General features: G+C 46.5%; 1 protein-coding gene across 3 annotated transcripts; it reads right to left on the bottom strand.

Annotated features, from left to right (window-relative positions):
- Positions 1-23: 23 nt before the first annotated feature.
- Positions 24-17,733, bottom strand: nfatc2a (nuclear factor of activated T cells 2a). 3 transcript variants are annotated; one of them, XM_069526961.1, is made up of 10 exons: positions 17,676-17,733; positions 14,957-15,884; positions 14,655-14,823; positions 12,324-12,526; positions 12,069-12,241; positions 10,140-10,280; positions 8,273-8,328; positions 8,025-8,157; positions 7,228-7,941; positions 24-1,905 (listed from the first exon to the last, which is right to left on the bottom strand). In XM_069526961.1, the coding sequence occupies exons 1-10, from the start codon at positions 17,731-17,733 to the stop codon at positions 1,850-1,852; spliced, it is 2,631 nt and encodes an 876-aa protein (XP_069383062.1). In that variant the 3' UTR covers positions 24-1,849. The 3 variants fall into 3 exon arrangements, with proteins under 3 accessions (XP_069383062.1, XP_069383061.1, XP_069383060.1); XM_069526960.1 differs by lacking the exon at positions 17,676-17,733 and adding an exon at positions 16,266-16,656 and having other exon boundaries at positions 7,234-7,941; XM_069526959.1 differs by lacking the exon at positions 17,676-17,733 and adding an exon at positions 16,266-16,642.
- Between the last annotated feature and the right edge of the window lie 613 nt (positions 17,734-18,346).

Genomic DNA, 18,346 nt, shown 5'->3' with positions numbered 1-18,346 from the left:
TTAAAAAAACAAGGACGATCGAGTCGTATGTGGTTATTATTTATTTCTACTTTTAAGGATACAAAAATAGCATGAGACAGACTTTTTAAAAGGCGGCACAAGGTCGAGTGAGACTCAAACTGAAACAAATACGAGACAAAACTATCGACACAGAAAATAAAATAAGACAGAATTAATAACCCTTCATTAACCAAAGACTTTTTTTTTTTAAAGGACTGTAAAATTATAATAATAATTATAATAACAAATGCATGAACAAAAATAGAACCTATTAAGGGGAAACTTTAACAAATTTAAGGTCATGTAAATCATAAATTCCCTTCAGACGACAACAGACTTGTACATGGTAATAAAACATATGAAAGATATGATGATAACTGAATTATAAACAGATAAAGGATACGAAACATTCTACTTCCACTTCAACAATCGCACTTTGTGTCTAATATTTACAGGGAAGGGGAAAAAAAACAAACTATGTCATATATAGATTACATTCAAGAAATGTCAAATGCACTTGTGCTGTACTGGCTCAATGAGAAATATATCAGCTTTGCTAATATTACAAAATATAATCTTATTATATCAAATAGGTCCATATCAAATATTAAACATTGAGATTCAGTCGTATATTTTACTTTTGTTTTTCTTTTATAATCACAGAAATGACACTTGGCACTTTTAAGGTCCACTCCAATTCATTTACTTCTATTTGAAATAGAACAAAATATCACAAAGACATTGTTTTTAAACTGCTGCCCTTCGTATAAAGCACACCAGTAATCCAGACTGTATGTCGCCATCGTGCGGACAGTGTGACGGCAGCTGCGGAAAATAAAATCTCTACGTGTGACGGCACGAAGCCTCTGCACAGGCGGCCGTTCGACGTTACAGGTGGACTGTAAATCCAACACGATACACGGCTCATACAACAAAACAACACACACAGAATAAGCTTTGGATATTTTTGTGTTAGACTAAATATGTTATTACGATCAGAAATAAAACAGACAAATAAAATTTGATTAATAAAAAAAAAGAAAAAAAAAGCAATAAAACCACCTTTCAGCTTTCAGGAGCCAGACTTCAGACCTCGAACGATGTTAAACAACCGAAGCATAGAAATCATTAGAAAACGTCACCTGAATATAATGCAATATATATTTTAGGAATATAAAATGGTACATTATTCACATGACTCAATATTATATAAAACAAAGTAATTGCATTGAGCCCCTCTTATTGAAAACAGTGCATATCGGGCGCGTCGCAATAGTTCAACTGTGTAAGGTTAAGGCAGCGTGCGTCTCACTTTCAGAAAAAAAAAACTGCACGTTAAGAATGAGATGATCGGCTTTGGACACTCTTCATGTAAAAGTTAGAAAACGCGCACATTGTGCGAGAACAATCAAAGACAAAGATTTTTGGTCACGAGGAATATCTGATATGTCGTATCTGGGCTGAACTTTTTGGTGCGATGCAAAGAAACTGCTGCGAAAGCTTCATTCACGAGTGTGAGGCGACCGTGTGTTTTATGGCTGCTGCTGCTTATTTTTATTTTATCTTGCTTTTGTAAAACAAAACCCGGAGCCTGGAGAGGAGATGAACAGAATAAGGCACATTCTGTGTTTGTCGCTGTGGTGTCGGGAAAAACCTGCTGCAGACGTGACGGGTCTCACTGATTCTTCAGGTTTCCTGCAGGAAACATCCAGAGCTGATGTTCCTACGTCTGCGGCTGAAGAAATGAGGGAGGTCTAATTGGTGTGTGTTTGTGTGTGTGTGTGTGTGTGTCGAGGGGGGGTGGGGTGTTGTTGTCACTTCCTGCTGCTGGAGTCTGGCCTCTGTGTCTCTATGTCTGTCCTCTGGCCTGAACGCCCGTCAGATCCTTCCTTATGATCTCATTCACTGCAAAGGACAAGACAGAGACGACAGAAAGATTAATTCCAGTGTTCGTCCTTTAAAACCTCACAACTCTCAACATGAACACTTCGACTCCTCGCACTCTGCGTGTGCACGGCAGGGTGCACCACTGCTGACCGACCACCAGAGGTAGAGCTCTGCAAGTGCGTGTAAGTGATTACTTCCTGTTGCTCAGATCGTGACGAGCGTACACACACACACACACACACACATCAACAGAAGAGGAAGAGCGTTGAAATGGAAACTTTCACAGTGTCATGTTTCTAAAAATAGAGTCAGGATGAGCGGACGAGAAACGTAAAAGCCATCGTCGTGCAATTTAAAAAAAAGTACAAATTGGGGATTTGCAGTAGAATACTTCACTTTCTTCACACCTGAAAACACGTGAAACTACAGAAACTACAGGTTTTGAACGTGCACTTTGTGTTTCTTTGTACGTTGCAGACAGAAAAAGTGGAAGTGCAGCTGCTCACACAGTCAGGTAGTTCTTCATTATACAGGAAGGAACGCCGGCTATGTGTAATATGTCACCTCTCCAGATATGCCACGCCGTCTGTGTTTGGTTCTGGTGTTTATCTGGGAGCGCGGGCCTGGAGGCCTACTGTGTGGGGACTGTGTACACTGGAGACATTATCGGTCGGTGCCACCGCTTCCACTCTGCCTCAGGGAACTCATTAGGCCCGATGAGTAATATAAGTATTTCAAAGTGGGCCAAAAAAGCTTTTTGCCTGCAACCACTCGAGGGCACGTCGGGTCTGTGATTTTGTTACCATGGCGATGGGCAACACTGGAAAAATTAAAAATGTGTATGTTAGAATCTGATTAATGGGCGAAAGGCGGAACAGCGTGAAGATATTAAAATGATTTGGTGCAGGAGAAAAAAAAAACAAAAAGCCGAGCTGGTGTTTGTACGATCTATGCAGAGCCTTGATTTACATGACAGAGAGGAAAAGGGCGCGACTATCAAAACACGTCAAACGAAATCCGACGCCCCCTCACCCGCACGGCAGCGTCCCTCCGATTAGATATCACACGTCTCACCACTGAATTATCTTAAAGGAAAAAGTTGCAAAGTGATTTCAGGTTTAAAAACAAAAAAACAAAACAAAGAACAACCCAGACAAATTTTGGGCTGGGAGGGAAAATATGATTTCTACTTCTTAATTATGGCAGGAGCACAAACGAGTGTTTTTGAAACCTAATGAAGAAATGAGACAGAGATGCTCCGGCAGCCAACACACCAACACACCAATCTGTGTCTGTGCTTCTCTGGCTGATGGTTTGCAGATGTGTGGAGGAGCAACAGGCCGCAGCTCAACACTGAACACATTTTATGTCCCGAGCATCTGAGGGCTGCAGGACGGAGGCAGCAGCCAAACCGGGGCCCTCAGCTGTCGTCACAGCACCAGCCTCCCTGTTTATTTTAGTTTGTAGTGGAATTCCCTCCGACACCTAATTCCTTAAAGAAACTTTCATCTCCCCAGCGGTGCCACTGGGTTTTTTTTTTCTCCTGCTGCTTCTCTGAGCATAAAACCAGCTCAGAGAAGCAGCAGGGGCGACAGACAGTGGGGCTTTGCTGAGTCTAATGAAGGGTTGGCACGGAGCGGCTATTTGAGGCTGGCGGAGGGAACACTCGGGCTACTCTCCTCAGTAGGTGAACGTCTGGCTCCGGGTTCTGCACCAATGAGCTGCTCTGTTTAACAAACCGACGGCGGGAGGAGAGAGAGAGAGAGAGAGAGAGAGAGAGACACCTTGTACAGTGGCTGACTCAGTCGCCTGCTGAGAGGGCTGGAAGGTGTGTGTGTGTGTGTGTGTGTGTGTGTTGGACTGGATTGATCGGAGTGATGTCGGATCGCAATGAGGCTGAAAACCACAGAGACACAAGAGAAAGTGACTGGACTGACAGTTCACCACCAACATAACCACTCTCCCTAGTGTGGCTCATTTTCTGTCATGAAACAATCGCCACACACGACCACGTGTTCAGGATGTTCATATGGTAGTTCCTCTCTCTCTCTCTCCCTCTCTCTCCCTCTCTCTCTCTCCCTCTCTCTCTCTACTGGCTGTGAATAGATCTCCTTCTCCTTTCTAATATGATTCCAAGAGAAGAAATGGAGGATGAATCCAAATCCTCTCTGTCCAAAAATATATTCGACATTTTGGAACGGTTAATAAAAAAGAGTTGTAAACAACTGGGTATTTATATATATATATATAAATATATATGTTATGATATAGTAAGAGGTGGGAAAAGGAGGTTCAGTGAATTTAAGTGAGAATAATAAGCTGAGTTATTAAAAGCAGATCATACATGATTTAAATGATAAAGACGTGACAGGAAGTTTTCCACTTTCTCGGTTCAGAAAATAATAAAGTCCTGAGAACAGAACATTTTTATGTCATCTGATGTCAGAAGTCTATTCAACACTTGAGAAAGTTATTTATTGTGTAGTTTGACTTTTCAGCTCGACCCTCAGCACATCTTCTAAAATGACTGATGTCGCAGCCGATCACCAGGGGGCGATCAAGACGAGTGCGCTTCGATCACACCTGCCCGTTTATTTTTCGGGAGGTTTGTGTGTTTGTACGTGAGATGACACAGAAACAGAAACTGTGCAGATTTCCATGAAGCAGAAGGATGTGGTGCAGGTTCGGGGGGAGTCCCGTGAATTTCAACAGTGAGAGATAAGATGCTTTTTTTTAAAAACAATTTCACTGTTTCCCCCTCGTGATAATTCGAGGATCTCGATGAGCCGATCCGTGAGTGTGTGAAATTCAGTGCGGCCTGATTGATTTCGAGTCCTGGTGCACAAAACGACAGATTTTAAATATGGAGGATTTGACCCCTTGTCTTGGTGCAGTTGCACTTTACATCCTGTTACAGCCAAAATCTCCGACGTGCTGAAATAGCTTGTCCGCTGTGAATGAAACAATAATAAGTGTCTTCATCTCCGCGGCACCATCTGGATCAGTCGTACTCGTGTATTTGATCAGGCCTTTCAAATGGCCTGGAAGTGAGCTGAGGCTAATGCGAGTCCACCAGGCTGTTGCTATGTGCTTTATCTCCCCTGCCCTGCTGATCTCGACCTGCTGGAACAATTTCCCCTTGCTCCGCTGCCTCTGGGCTTTATTCCACACCCACTAAATCTGTCACTCTCAACCTTTGTAGAAAGTGCCAGTGGCTCTTTTTTTCTCTCCGCGGGGTGCAGCGAGCGACGCCTCACATTCTTGATCTGTGTGCTCCCACGTCAGGGCCGGCTCCCCCCTGCACGTATCTGCAGTTCAGCAGTTCAGGGTAAATAAAACCTCTCGGCCGTCACGTTCGAGCACGAGCGGGATTCACTGGAACTTGAAGGTAACAGTCGTCATTGTGGGAGAGATTTCTATCCCGATAAAAAGCTTTTATTTAACTCTCGTCACTGAGGTTGACACAGTTCAGGCAGCTCTGAGATGCGACAGTTACTGACCGCAATTCTGAGACGATACCAGGATGTGGCAGCGACCCGTCTCCAAAAATGACTGCAGACTGAAACACATGAGTAACAAATGTTTGACAGTCCCAAGTTAAATGAGTGTTTTGTGGTCTGGATCATAGTTCAACACCTTTGCACTAAAACACACAGGGATTTTATTTTATCTTTACAAAAAGTGTTTTGAATGCCGGGAAGTCCCCTTTTGTTTTCCTCATAAAAGTGATAATGAGTCTGTAGTGGTGCTTTTCACATTCAGCAGAAAAGGGTCAGTCGATGTGTTTTAGTTATAAAATAATAAAAATGACAATAATATCAAATTGAACAGTTCACCAAAGCATCACGTGAAGAGTTTTTAAGAATATTTAGTTTCTACTTTTACATTTCTCTGTCTTAAAGGTTTAATAACAACATCTCAGAAAAACTGAATTTCTGCATTTGCCCCCCAAAAAAAAGTCCATATTGTTTTTGGCTCTAGTTCAAACACACTGAATCAGTTTCCATACACAGACTCAGCTTCATTCAATGTGGAGATGAACGCAGATGTGCGAGGCCTCAGCTGAGAATTGGAAGTTTGGTTTGGGCAGAAACGCAACTCGTATAACCAACGTGGATAAAATATATGTGAACAAAGGGACGTTGGGAAACTGGGCGGGCCATTCGTAACCTTTTGATAATGGGAGGATCAAACACGAGACACTGAACCCCTGTTCCTCCTCCTCGATAATTCAACAACCCTGTTGATGTTTACTGCCGAGGGAAACCCTGTACGTTCCATCCAAAAAACACAAATTCCACCGGACTTTTTTCTCAGATTAATTTTTTCCATTGAAACACACACGCGCGCACGCACACACACATTCCCTTTCCTTTTCCTGCAGAGTGCCCTCCACCCTCCTGCTATCTTACCGGGATCAGGCTGGATTTCTGGAGGAGCGCAGCTGCAAATAGGAATTTCTTTTGCCAGATTGGCAGTGTCCCGCGGACGGAAAAAAAGCTAATCCTCTGGTGGGTTCCCCCACAGAATTGAGGGGCGTAAGGCCAAGGAAAAGCCCCGGCCAACTACAACAAACAAAGAGGCTTTCCCCAGCTCTCCCAGGCAGCCCGTTCCACTGTTTGACAATGGTTGCCATGGAAGTTGTTTTTCATTTCATAACAGTGTCAACATGTCCAGGCGGCCGGGAGAGTGACACTTTTTTCTCCCTCCCTCTCTTGTCTTTAATGCCAGCGAGAGAGAGAGAGAGAGAGAGGGAGAGAGAGAGAGAGAGAGAGAGAGAGAGAGAGAGAGAGATCATTTCCTAATGTGCGGCGGTGCCAGACGAACCCCTGCGACCGGACGCTGCCGAACGCGCGATGACAACCTCACGCCGCCTTCAAACCTCACCTGGCTGACACCGGCTACAGAGAAGAAACACATTGCATCACTCGCTCTGATATAATTTGCAGGACCTTTAACTGCGAAACAAGGAAGAGCCTCAACCTCTGGCCCGCTGCTGGATGTGGCCTGACATTAATTCAGTCAGAGGGTAATGAGGTTGACAAGCACAAGTATAAACACATGACTCATAATCCCTGTTATTTCCACCTTGAGTGGAACATAACTGCACCTCCTGGCGAGGATTGTTTTTAACAGTGTTCGCTGTGGGCTTTGTTCAGAGCGACGCTCCAGCACGTAAAGGAGATGGTGCAGATAATGTAAATATCCTTGAATTGTTCTTGGGAGAAGTCACATCTCCGTCATCCATCACACATATCCATCACTTTGTTTTCAGCTGACGGAGACACGGCACACACCGGAGCGATCCCACTCACACAGAGAATAAAAGCAACGACTTACACTCACCATCATCTAGGTAGGCCTGGTCCAGGTTCTCCTCTTTGACCGTCACCCTCCTCTGTCCGTCCCCCGGAGCCTCCATCTGCTCGGCGCTGGCGGGGGCCCGACCTTTCTGCTGCGCCTTCTGCATGTAGGGCTGCTGCTGGATGACGGTGGGGTAGTGCTGAGGCTGGGTGACATCGACCTGGGCCTGGGGGGGTGTGGGTGAGTGGCCGCTGGCTGAGCGAGGGGAGTAGCCGTCGCAGTAGATGATCTGCTGGGTGTCGGGCTGCGGAGCGGCGAGAGGCTGAGGGTCTCCTCCCCGGAGCAGGTGTTGGTTGGTGGGGGAGAACTGGATGATGGAGGGGTGCTGGCCCGCACCGATGGGACCTACAGACTGAGCCGAGGAGCCCGTGTGGACCAGGACGGACCGGTGCGGGTCGGTCATCATCCCTCCGGTCGGCTGATAAAGGCTCTGGCTGCCGCTGAGACTCTTGCCCCCGCGGGAGTAGACAATGGCCGGGCTCTGCTGCTGGAAACGTGCGTCTTGGTTCGGGAGGCTGGAGCTGAGACGCTGGCAGGAGGACATGCTGGACACCAGGCCGTTGTCTGGGTGGAGGAGGCTGCGGGGGTTGTGGTAGTAGGGATGAGGGGATAAACCTAAGATCTGAGGCACGGCGAAGCCCATGTGGTCGACTTCATACTCATCTATGGGCTCTGTCTTGATGGACGGAGCTGGAGGAAGACAAATCCACGGCCGTAAACATCTCTTCAGATTTTTCTGTGCACTCACAATAATAAAAGTGTATCATCCTTACATGCCAGAGGAGTGTAGGTGAAATGTTGAGGCTGGCTGCGCTTCCTCTTGCCGTTGATGACGTAGAAGTTCACTTTGACCGAGTGGCAGGCGGACGTGTCCCGGTACGACGGCACCTCCACAAACAGCATGCTCTACAGGACAGTGACAAGACCTCCATGATGTTTGAACTCTGGGCAGCCGACGTGTGTGTGTGTGTTACAGGCATCATGTGAGTATTCAGGGAACAGTGTGGAGTATAATACGTACAGGCTGGCTCTTGTCTTTGTCCACTGTGGCTTCCATTTCCCAAATTTGCTGCCCATCTAGAAGGAAGCAGAGAGAGAGTGAAAACCTGATCTGAGTCAAATGATGCAGTAATTATCTCTGCAGTTAAACTGAATGTTTCAAGATGTACGATACAGCTGCAAATCTTCAGCCTGTAAAATTGGGAAAAATTGCAGAATCCAAACCAACGGAGAAATGTCTTCATCTGTATTCTCAACAGCAAATTTTTTGTTTATTTCGAACACAGAAAACTTAACGTCATCCCGGTGACATTTGTTTTAGAGTTCACGTGGAAAAAAGGCCCTTTGTGACACTTTATCTTTTCTCAAATCACTTCCTCTTACACCACAGAGAACATCTGACGGCAGCGAGGACCTGAACACGTCCATTAATCGTGGAGAAATGCGTCTGCGGAAGACACACCTGTCTGCACTCCCACGCCGACAGGTGTCGAAAGCAGAAACGCCACGATGGCGAGGAACGTGACGAGAACTGCGAGGTATTGCGCTCGCGTTCAGGTGAAGCTGTCGCTCGCGTGAAAAAGCTGTAAACTGAATGTGAAGAGTAAACTCCACGTGTCCGAGCACACGACTCGACACATGCTGCAGAGAGTGTTTGTGGGAAACCCTCTGTCAAACAGCAAATTACAAACACATGGTTTAAATGAGTCAGAGGGAGGAAGGGGGATTCCACACATCTCGCCAACTTTTAAACTTTATTTTTATGATCAACTCTCTCCACCTCTGCAGCAAAACACGATGACTTCTGCTTTCTTGGCGTTTGCGCGGCATTTGTTTGCGTTTTGTTGCAACCCTACTCCAAGGGATACCTCCGACTCTTGTTCTGCCTCCAGAGATAGTTGTGTGTGGACGTGGAAAAGGGGGGAGGAGCGGAGGGCCGAGCAGGCTCGACTTGGCCTAGGAAGCTTTCCTTCCCTCCGTGCAAAACCTCCTCTTCCAGGCACAAGAGCCAGGGGAGCTCGGGCCAGAGGCAGCTGTGTCTCATTCTGAGGGATTTCACAGCTGCACCCGTCCAGAACTTTGTGTCATAGAGAAACTCTCCAAAACAATGGCAATCCCTCTTCGTAAGATTTCTTTTTCCGTCTCTGTCTTACTATCCATTACTGTGGTGTGTCGTAACACGGCGGCAGGGAACCCCGAACAGAAAAAAAAAGAGAAGTAGCCTGGGTGTGTGCAGGTCCAAGATTTAGTCGAGGAGGCCTGTGGAGCACCGGCCTCTTAAAAAGCCAAGTTCTCAGACGGCTGTGGAGTCAGTGAGTCACGATTTTAAAAAAAAGTATTTTTACATAACCGTCCATCGCAAAGAACATTTGAGCAACAGCACGAGGTCGAGAAGTGCAAAATATAGACCTGGTGTTGATTTACAGCAGCTGGTAGAAGCTCTCTCTCTATCTTTAGACAGGAGTTGGTTTAACGTTAAAGGTCAGAACGATATTATATACCAGTCGTGGGTAAATCATTTAATTTTGATTAATACGTTTGAGCAACAGATTTGCAAAATTGAGACCCTCAGGTAATTTCTTCTGTGTGAGTCACATTAAAAACATCACATGTGACAAGTCGAACCATTAATCAGACAACAAAGGAGCCAGCCGAGACGTCACGGAGGTCAGAGAGGAAGAAAAGGTTCAGGAGGAAGTCAGGCAGTTATCACTCCGATCATGCAAATGTCTCACGCAGCTCCATCTCTACAACAATGGTGGTGAAATAGGAAACTCTGCAGCTTATGAGTCGTCATCGCTGAAATCGAGGTGACGTTATGTTGTGCAACAGCAGAGCTGGAGGTTTTACAGATGGAGTCACGGCTGCCGTGTGTTGATGCCACTCACCCTGAGTCTTCTCCGTAAAAATGACCTTGGAATCGGAGCTGAAGTTCTGCCCGGTCAGGATCATCTGCTGGCCGCCGAGCACGGAGCAGCTGTCCATGTCCTGCTTCTCCACCATGGGAAGCTCGTGAGCTGAGCGCTGAGCTGCAGGAGACAGAACGAGGAGTCAAATCACTAAGTCAAGAATAAATCAACTTGGGAGATAATAATTAAAACTAATCTATAGATATTTTCACTGTAGTTCGTTGATTCGTGGATAATAATAGAGATATCACTCAAAAATCAAAACAATCATTAAATGCTTCATTTCCAAAAGTCTCCTCTCTGAGTCGGTTTCTCACCAGTGACACTGATTTACAATAAAAACGTGAAGCTGAGTCATTCAACGATCAAAATCCTCACCATCAGTTCAAATGAGCAGAAACACAAACGTTGTGACTCACGGTGGAAAAAAAAACGGATGTGGGATAGTGAGAGAAACACTTCACAGTATGATGCAATCAGATAAGACAGCCTGGTAATAAATCTACTGCATGTGAAGCTTTAAATGTTTAATCTTTGTCGTAGAAATCCATTAGAGACACTGTTTAAACTCACAGGACTTCGATTTACACAAAGATCCAAAAGATCCAAGTACCACAAAAAAAACAAAAACACACGTCAGTCAAAAATGAGCCGATATGAACTTTTTTAAAATGTGGAAACTTTAATTTTAGAGAATAAACTCTGCAGAGTAGATGTGCATTAATGTTTAAACTTAATGTCAAAGAACAATATTTAAAAGAGTTTAACTTCCAGTTCTATGTTTTTCAAGGTCTAGGTAAACTTCTGTTATCCCAAAGGGGATATTCAAATATATTTGTTTTTTTATTTACATAAAGTTAATGAATAAACTGTAAAAAAAATCAAGCCTCAGTTACATTTCTTTTTTCATAGGCGTTTTGAGAACAGTAATTTTTGAATATATATTTTCAGTTTCAGAATAAGTCCATGTTAGTCTGACTCTAAATAAAATATTTCCATTTGATGTAAAAGTTGTGGTATTTATGAGAATATACATAAGTACAGGGTTTGCATGTAGGTGTAAACACTGTGATACAGCACAGACTGTAAATCTGCAGAATAAGAAGTTAGCTGAGGGGAAGCAGATTAAAAGATTCTGACACTACTGCTGCAGCTCTGCAGACGCAGCAGACGATAACAGGGCTGCTCCCTGTTCCTTCGCTCACTGAGGCGAACTGAGGCGTCGACAAACAAACGCTGCGACCTTTGAACACGTCTGCGGATGAAACGAAGAAGAAGACGACACCGGCGTCTCATCAAACACTCCATCACCGACACAGCCGGCTTATCGACGCGGCCTGACAGATGCATCACAGGTGTCACTGTGAGCAGCTTCACGCCCGATTGGTTTTTCACAGACGGAGACTTTTCATTTCTACGACACCAGGGCCCGTGACCACAGTTCTGCCTTTTCATGAATAGAACAGAATTATTTTTTAAAAAAAAACTATTATATTGTGTTTGTTACGATGCCTGTGTCACACTGATGTGATGAATCTCGACCAGGGTGTCGGTGGGAGCGAGATAAAGAGGCCTTGTTGTTTGAGTTTTGATTACAGCTGGTGTTTTAATAACGCTGTGTACACACACACTGATGTACCCAAACACACACTTTACTACTGCATCCGTACACACAGGTACACAGACACTGAAACACACAGCGCCCGCCTGCTGGATGGACGCCCTGGACGCATAAAGACATCTTTGTGAGCGCTCCACACTCATTTGAATGCGGGTTCCTTTTTTTTAAATTTTTTTTAATGATGTTTATTTTGTATAAAGTTTTGTTAACTTGATGAAAACTTCAGCACTTTTCATAAAGACGCCACTGTGGAGAGAGATTTAGATTTTTATGAGTGGTTTTCTTACAGCACTCAATGGGATGCGAGGCCACTTGCAGAGAGACGTGCTGTCCTCCGGGCTGAGGTATGTGCACACGAAACACAAGACGAACCCGGGTGTTTTTCCGGCCCACGTCCGTCTCGCCCTTCCTCAGCTCGATGTCGGCGTTCCTGAGCTTCAGGATCCCGGCACAGTCGATTCTACCGTGAGGAAGTAAAAAAAAATATAAGCAACGACGGCCACGGCCAATTTATGATCTTTAAAGAATTACCACAATCTCACATTGCTTTCATGTTGTTCTTCGGCTCCAGGGGGATCTCGAGGACTTTGGTGCCGTTGATAATCTTCTCAAAGCTGGTGGTCGTCACAGTCTTGCCGGTGATGCGGTGAACTTGGTAAAAGGCGTGAGGCTTGAGGATGCGCTCGTCCGCTGTGCCGATGAAGATCTGCAGGCCGAGAGGCTCCTTTCCTCTGTAACCATGTAACTGCGGACACAAGAAATAAACTGCGTTTGGTTTTTGGCTTCACTTTAAAACTCCTGCTGTTGGTAACAGAGATACAGTTTTGTGCGAAGGAAATGTTTGTGTCACTTTAAACTGGTTGTGTTACTCCATTGCCTCTTGCTCCAGCTTTGCATTTCCAGATGTTGTTTCCCCCAGAGGTGGCTAATCAGTGTCAGACCCACGTGTAAAAGCATGAGTCTTCCCTCTACAGCCTCGAGCAGGAGCCAGCACGGAGCTCACATCCTGCAGAACGAGTTCTAAAGTCTTTTCAGAACTGCTTGAAGAGTTTACTAAAAAAAAAAACTGACATTAACAGATGTGCCACATTTGGCATCAAACCACTGTTCATGCCCTGCTGCAGAAATTAAAACGTGTAAATGGGTGAAGCTGTGAACCGGAGCCAGACGTAGAGGCAGCGGCACAGAGGTGAAACTTTTAATCAGAGAGTTCCTCCTGAGGAAACCTGCAAAAAAACCACAACGCATCGACTTGCATCTAAATGCAAACAGTGAATTGCATAACCTTTATCACAGAATAAAGCGGTGGTGTCAGGGAGGAGGAGAACTCTACAGGTACATTTCTCCAGTTTAACTACGGAGCCACTTTCTGCCTCACAACCCAGAAATATAGTTTATTTTCAAATGTGTCGTTTGATTTTTTTTTCCCCCGTGAAGAAGGTCACAGCAAGACACTTCCTTTTAATCCTGATCAGCGTGAAACAGATGATCCGACTGTCACACTTCACAGAGGCGGCTGGATGTTCGCGGAAACTATGGCAACGTGAAGCATGAGCGTGCTGGGTCCTTTTCCAGGCAGCTGACTGACACACACAGCGAAACAGAGGGAGTCGACTGCAAACGCTCCGCGGGCCATGTGAGCGGCCGGCCGGTCGTCATGGCAGCGGCAGGAGCAGTGAGTCATGACAGAGACCAGTGTAGGAAAAGTAAAGTGGAGAGTGCAGGGTCGCGTAGAAGAGGGCAAGGAAGGAAAACATAGAGAGCAGGGGAGGAGGAGAGAGGAGGAAGGGAAGGACGAGGTGAAGGAGTGCAGCCGTGGCTAACCAGGCCTGACCATCTGATTGGCCGGGGGCAGAACTGACCTCAGGGTGAGGCACTATGGGGATCGAACAGAAAATGGAAAAGCAGCAAGAGAGGTGGCTACTGGTGCTCATGGAATACATGTCAAAACACGAGAGGAAAACTCCTCCAAAAATAAGAGCGTGAAGAATCCAGGTCTAGGAACTGGTTTGCCTTTCGGCTTTGGAACGACCTGAGGAGATAAGGCTCTTAGAGTCAGTGGCTTCTTTTCAGTCTCTTCTCAAAACCCATGTTTGTAGATCTGCTTTCATGTGTTATTTATTTGTTATCGTCATATTAGAGCTTGTTTCCATGTCCGGCCTCCTCGTCACACTTCGTTGTTATTTCTCTGAGATTTTTCTTTGTAAACTCTATAAATAAAGTGTTTTGAGTGCCTGGACCTTGATTCTTTGACTTGTTGCCTTGGCAACACAAAAAAAGGGGAAACGGGAACCCCAGTCGTTGGGCGACGGAGCCCGACGCAACCGTGTCACGGCTAATTTCAACATGATGCGTTAGAATCTCATGTTGTGACTTTCTTTTCCCACCAATTTACAATAATCTCAACCGCAGGCGTTGACCTTTTACAATCCGCCTCCAGAGGCTTTGAATCAGCTTCCTGGTTCGAGACCCACAGTCAACAAACCGGCGTGTAAGGGGAAGTGAGGGACAACACGGACACAGGCGTGTTTGTGTGGTCAGGGCACACAGCAGCGGACTATTAAAAGCTGGAGGGCAGGATTTAAAAAAGAATCTGAGAGCCTGTGTGTTGCCCGCTGACCCCAGTTCGGCTCTGAGGGTTGTGACGAGGCTACAGGGTGGCTACGGTGCGTCACATGTCTGGGGCTGAGTCGTCCCTTTATGATTTGTTTGTTTGAAAAAGGGAAAGGAACTCATGTAGGAACCAAACCGCCACTGCTGAGTGGATAATGAGATATCCTCACATGTGAGACGCCCCAGTCTGAGGGGGACATACCTCAGGACATGATGGAACCTTGACTGCGCTGCTACATGTTTTTTCTTTGGGGTCGTACCTGCACAACTGGATGTCCTCCTGTCGGGGCTTTCACCGCCCCCCTGCTCCCCTCCGTCTCATAGTGAGCTCTGTGGTGCGGCTTGGGCTGCACGTCGATGTGGAGCTCGTACTGGTCAGTGCGTCTGGGCATCGGCCATTCCAGCGGAGGGAGGGAGGCCACGGGGATGCTACGGGACGCGAAGGACACAGAGGAGAACGTCAGTCACAGAAATGATCAAGATTATGAGGCAGAACATCTGAGTTTGTCTCTGTGTGCATGTGAGTGAACCAACAGCAATGAGCTCTGGTTTATCGGTTTACCTGCAGATGCTGGAAACCAGCGGCTTGGACCAGATTGGGGGGATGACAAAGAAAGGCTCTGCGGCAGGTTTGGTTTTTATGTCCTGGTCGCAGGAAACCAAGTAGTTCCCTTCAACGTGGTTCTCTGGGCACAGAGTGTAAACCTGGTTGGACGTCTTGACTATCTTAGTGGGCACCAGGCCTGGCTGACCGGCGCCAAAGCCGTTCATGGCATCGGCGAGGCTGCTGTGTGTATAGTGGGCACCGATGTGATCTTCATGGACGCTGTGGGGGGAGGGACTGCGGGAGCGATGTCCAGAGACCAAGCCTGGATTCCTGTACATGTCGTAGGTGCGTTTGCCCTGTGGGGACGTGGAGCGGGAGCCAGGTCTGGGGGAGGGCGAGCGCTGGCCCAGGCCGTCCTCGGCTAGGCTGGTGCGAGGAGAGGTGCCCGGGGAGGTGCGTGGGGAGCCAGTGTGGATGTTCTGCAATCGGGGGCAGAGGTCACCGGGGTTCTGGCCGCTGCCGGGGGACACACAGGGGGACGTCCAGGGGGAGTAGTTCTCAGAGTGCCAGCTGGCGGAGGAGTTGCTGCTGGCGGGACTCAGGCACTGGGGCTCACGGTAGGCGAGGCTCTCATGGCCGGGGACAGTGAGGGTGGGTCTGGGGCTAATGTTCAGGTGGTGGTTCTGCAGGGAGTCCCGACCATGGTTGTAGTGCTCACGGGAGGGTGTGATTTCAATCCGCGGGCTCAGAGCCAGGCCTGCAGGCCGGGTGCTGTCCAGGTAGTTTCTGGCCTCCTGGTTGTCATATCCTGAGAGCACCTCAGTGTTGTGCCCACTGTAGGGGGGGCTGCAGGACTTGATGCCGTACGGGGAGGCCTCCTCCAGGGGGAAAGCCTGCTCCGACACTGGGCCGAGGAGTTTGTGGGATGCAAGGTTGGGGTCATCTGCAAGGGGGCGGGAGGCAAAGGTAAAAACTCAGCACAGATATTTTAAAAAGCATAAATGTTTTCACAGCCAGAGATTGTTCATATTATTTCTTAAGAAAGACGCTGACATGCACGTCTCTATAACAACTGCACATTCATCTTGCAACATTTAAAAAAAATCATTTTCAACTTTTTTCCCTCAGGTGGAAAAAGCTTCCTCGTGTTGACATGTCCTCCAGATGTCAGGACCCACATCAAGAAGCCTCTCAAATTCACTTCCTGTTTGTCTCTCTTATGCAGCAACACAAACAAACCTGGATTCATTTGAACACAATAAATAACCAGCACAGGGAGTTGACTCAGCTCAGGTCGCCTCTAAACACGAATCCTCGGACAAACCTTGATCTCCTCCAGCAAAGTCGCTGCAAGGTGGCTCATATTCAAACAAGTAGTCAAACTCCAGGTCGTCATCGGGGTAGTGGACTCGACTGAGCTCTTCCTCCAGGTCTTTCTCGTCGTAAAAGGAGGTCATCTGTCTGAATGTTTCTCCTCACGGCTCCTCTGGGTTCGGGCGCAGCGGCAGAGACGCGCGGCTGAAGCTTCGTCGGCGCAAACGTGGATCAGGCGAACAACCTGCGCTAGTGTCAAGTGATGCATTGGTGAAGCACAAGTTTCCTGTTTCGGTTGTTCTCAGAGGAAGGCGGGACTGTGTTCGCACTTTTTTTTTTTTTTTTTTTTTGGAGTTAACCTCTGAGCCGGATCGCGCCTCCCCTGAGCCGCTGATGAAAAGAAGAAGGCAGGTTTGGAGGTGATGACTTATCTGCCACAGGTTGAACGGATGACTGTGAACCTCCCGACTGAGAGTGTGGTGCTGCCCCCGGGTGTTTGACATGTTGCAGTGACACAGCACGGAGCTGACTGAGCCAGTCACCAAAACAGCCTCGTCTCAGGTCTGTGCGTAATCACGGTGGATGGATAAACGTGCACTGAAACATTTACACTTCAGTCTTTTCTCTCGCTGTCTTGGACTGGATATCTTCCTCTTCATCATCTTCTTCTTCTTTGGCAACCTCTACGCACCGGTTCTGCTGAGGGAATCCCCAACTTTACGCACGACGCAGCGCACATAACTTGGGCGTTCCCTCCAGTTGTAGCCTTACACCCACTGGGCCAACAGCCTACTGTAAATGCTCTGTCAGCGAAAAACCACACATGTTCACCGTGAATCCTATGGCCAGCTTTAAAATCTCTTGTAATATATTTAACTCACAGTTTGATCGCCACAGGGGAATCCAGATGGAAACCTGGCACCTTTACATCTTGGACTCTTGCATGCTCGTTTACGTGCATTGTCCATTTTAAATTACACAAATAAACATAATCACAATATTTATAGTCGCGTCAAACAAGATAACACATCTGAGAAAGTGTGACAAGCACAGAAAAACACATAATCATAATTATATCAGTCAGGTACTTGATCTCCTTGTTCAGTTTTTAAACTAATCCTCGTTCTTTAAATATGTAACTAAAGCTTAATGGACATTCATACATTATTTTGTCCATGTCCTCTTGTCGTTAGATTAAGTCCAAATGTCTATTGGAGATCACAATAAAATTAGATTTGTTAGTTGTGTCTGTTCCTGAACATCTTGGAGTTTCCCTGTGATGTCAGGACACGCTGATCCACTACAAACATCCCAGCTACACAGATGACACTACATCATTTCAGTCCTGAGGCTAACACCGCTCTATCAGTTAAAAATCAAATGGGTTGATTACCAGATAATCACAACACTTCTGCAGTACCTTGATCCATCGACCTCATGGTGTGGTACTGCGCCAGCCTCCAAGTATCTCTAAACATCTGGAGAAAAATAAGAGGCGACGAAAAAATAAAAAAAATAAAAGAAATAAAATAACGTAAATTGAAATATATAAAAAAAAGAAGATCAGTGTCCTCTAACAACCATGTCAGAAGAAGCGCTCTTCGGTTAAAAGTGTTGAAAGGAGACGAGCAGCAGCCGTGCGTAAAAGTCGCTTTCTGTTGAAAAACATGCAGCCAGCTCCAGTCAGCTCCAGCAGCGGTTCTGGTATGAAGTCCCTCTTCCTAGAGCTCTATAAGGATTACTTGAGTATCAAGAGCGGCTTCCTTCCCCGCTCTGGGTGTTTATAATGGTCCAATGCTGTAAAATAACGGGATTCCCTCAGTGTTTCCTCCTGTTTGTGCGCCTTTGCCATGGAAACCTGGAGCCGGTCCACGTCGGAGACTCAGGGCTTTCCTGCAAAGCCCCACACTCAGGAATCCATGACGTCTCCGGCTCCTGCGCCAAGGCATTTCTGCGGCTTCTCTCAGACAGTAGCGCACAAGAACCTCATTGTGGGGATGAAGAAATTACTGTAGGACACTGAGAGACAGGGAGGGAGAGGAAAAAAGAAAATAGCTGAAGTCTGATTACAGGATACACTAAAATTTACTT

This window comes from Paralichthys olivaceus, chromosome 6, assembly GCF_024713975.1.
Source record: "Paralichthys olivaceus isolate ysfri-2021 chromosome 6, ASM2471397v2, whole genome shotgun sequence".
Taxonomy (NCBI): Eukaryota; Metazoa; Chordata; class Actinopteri; order Pleuronectiformes; family Paralichthyidae; genus Paralichthys; species Paralichthys olivaceus.
The sequence above is the reverse complement of the archived record's forward strand: the minus strand, read 5'-3'. Positions and strand labels throughout refer to the sequence as shown.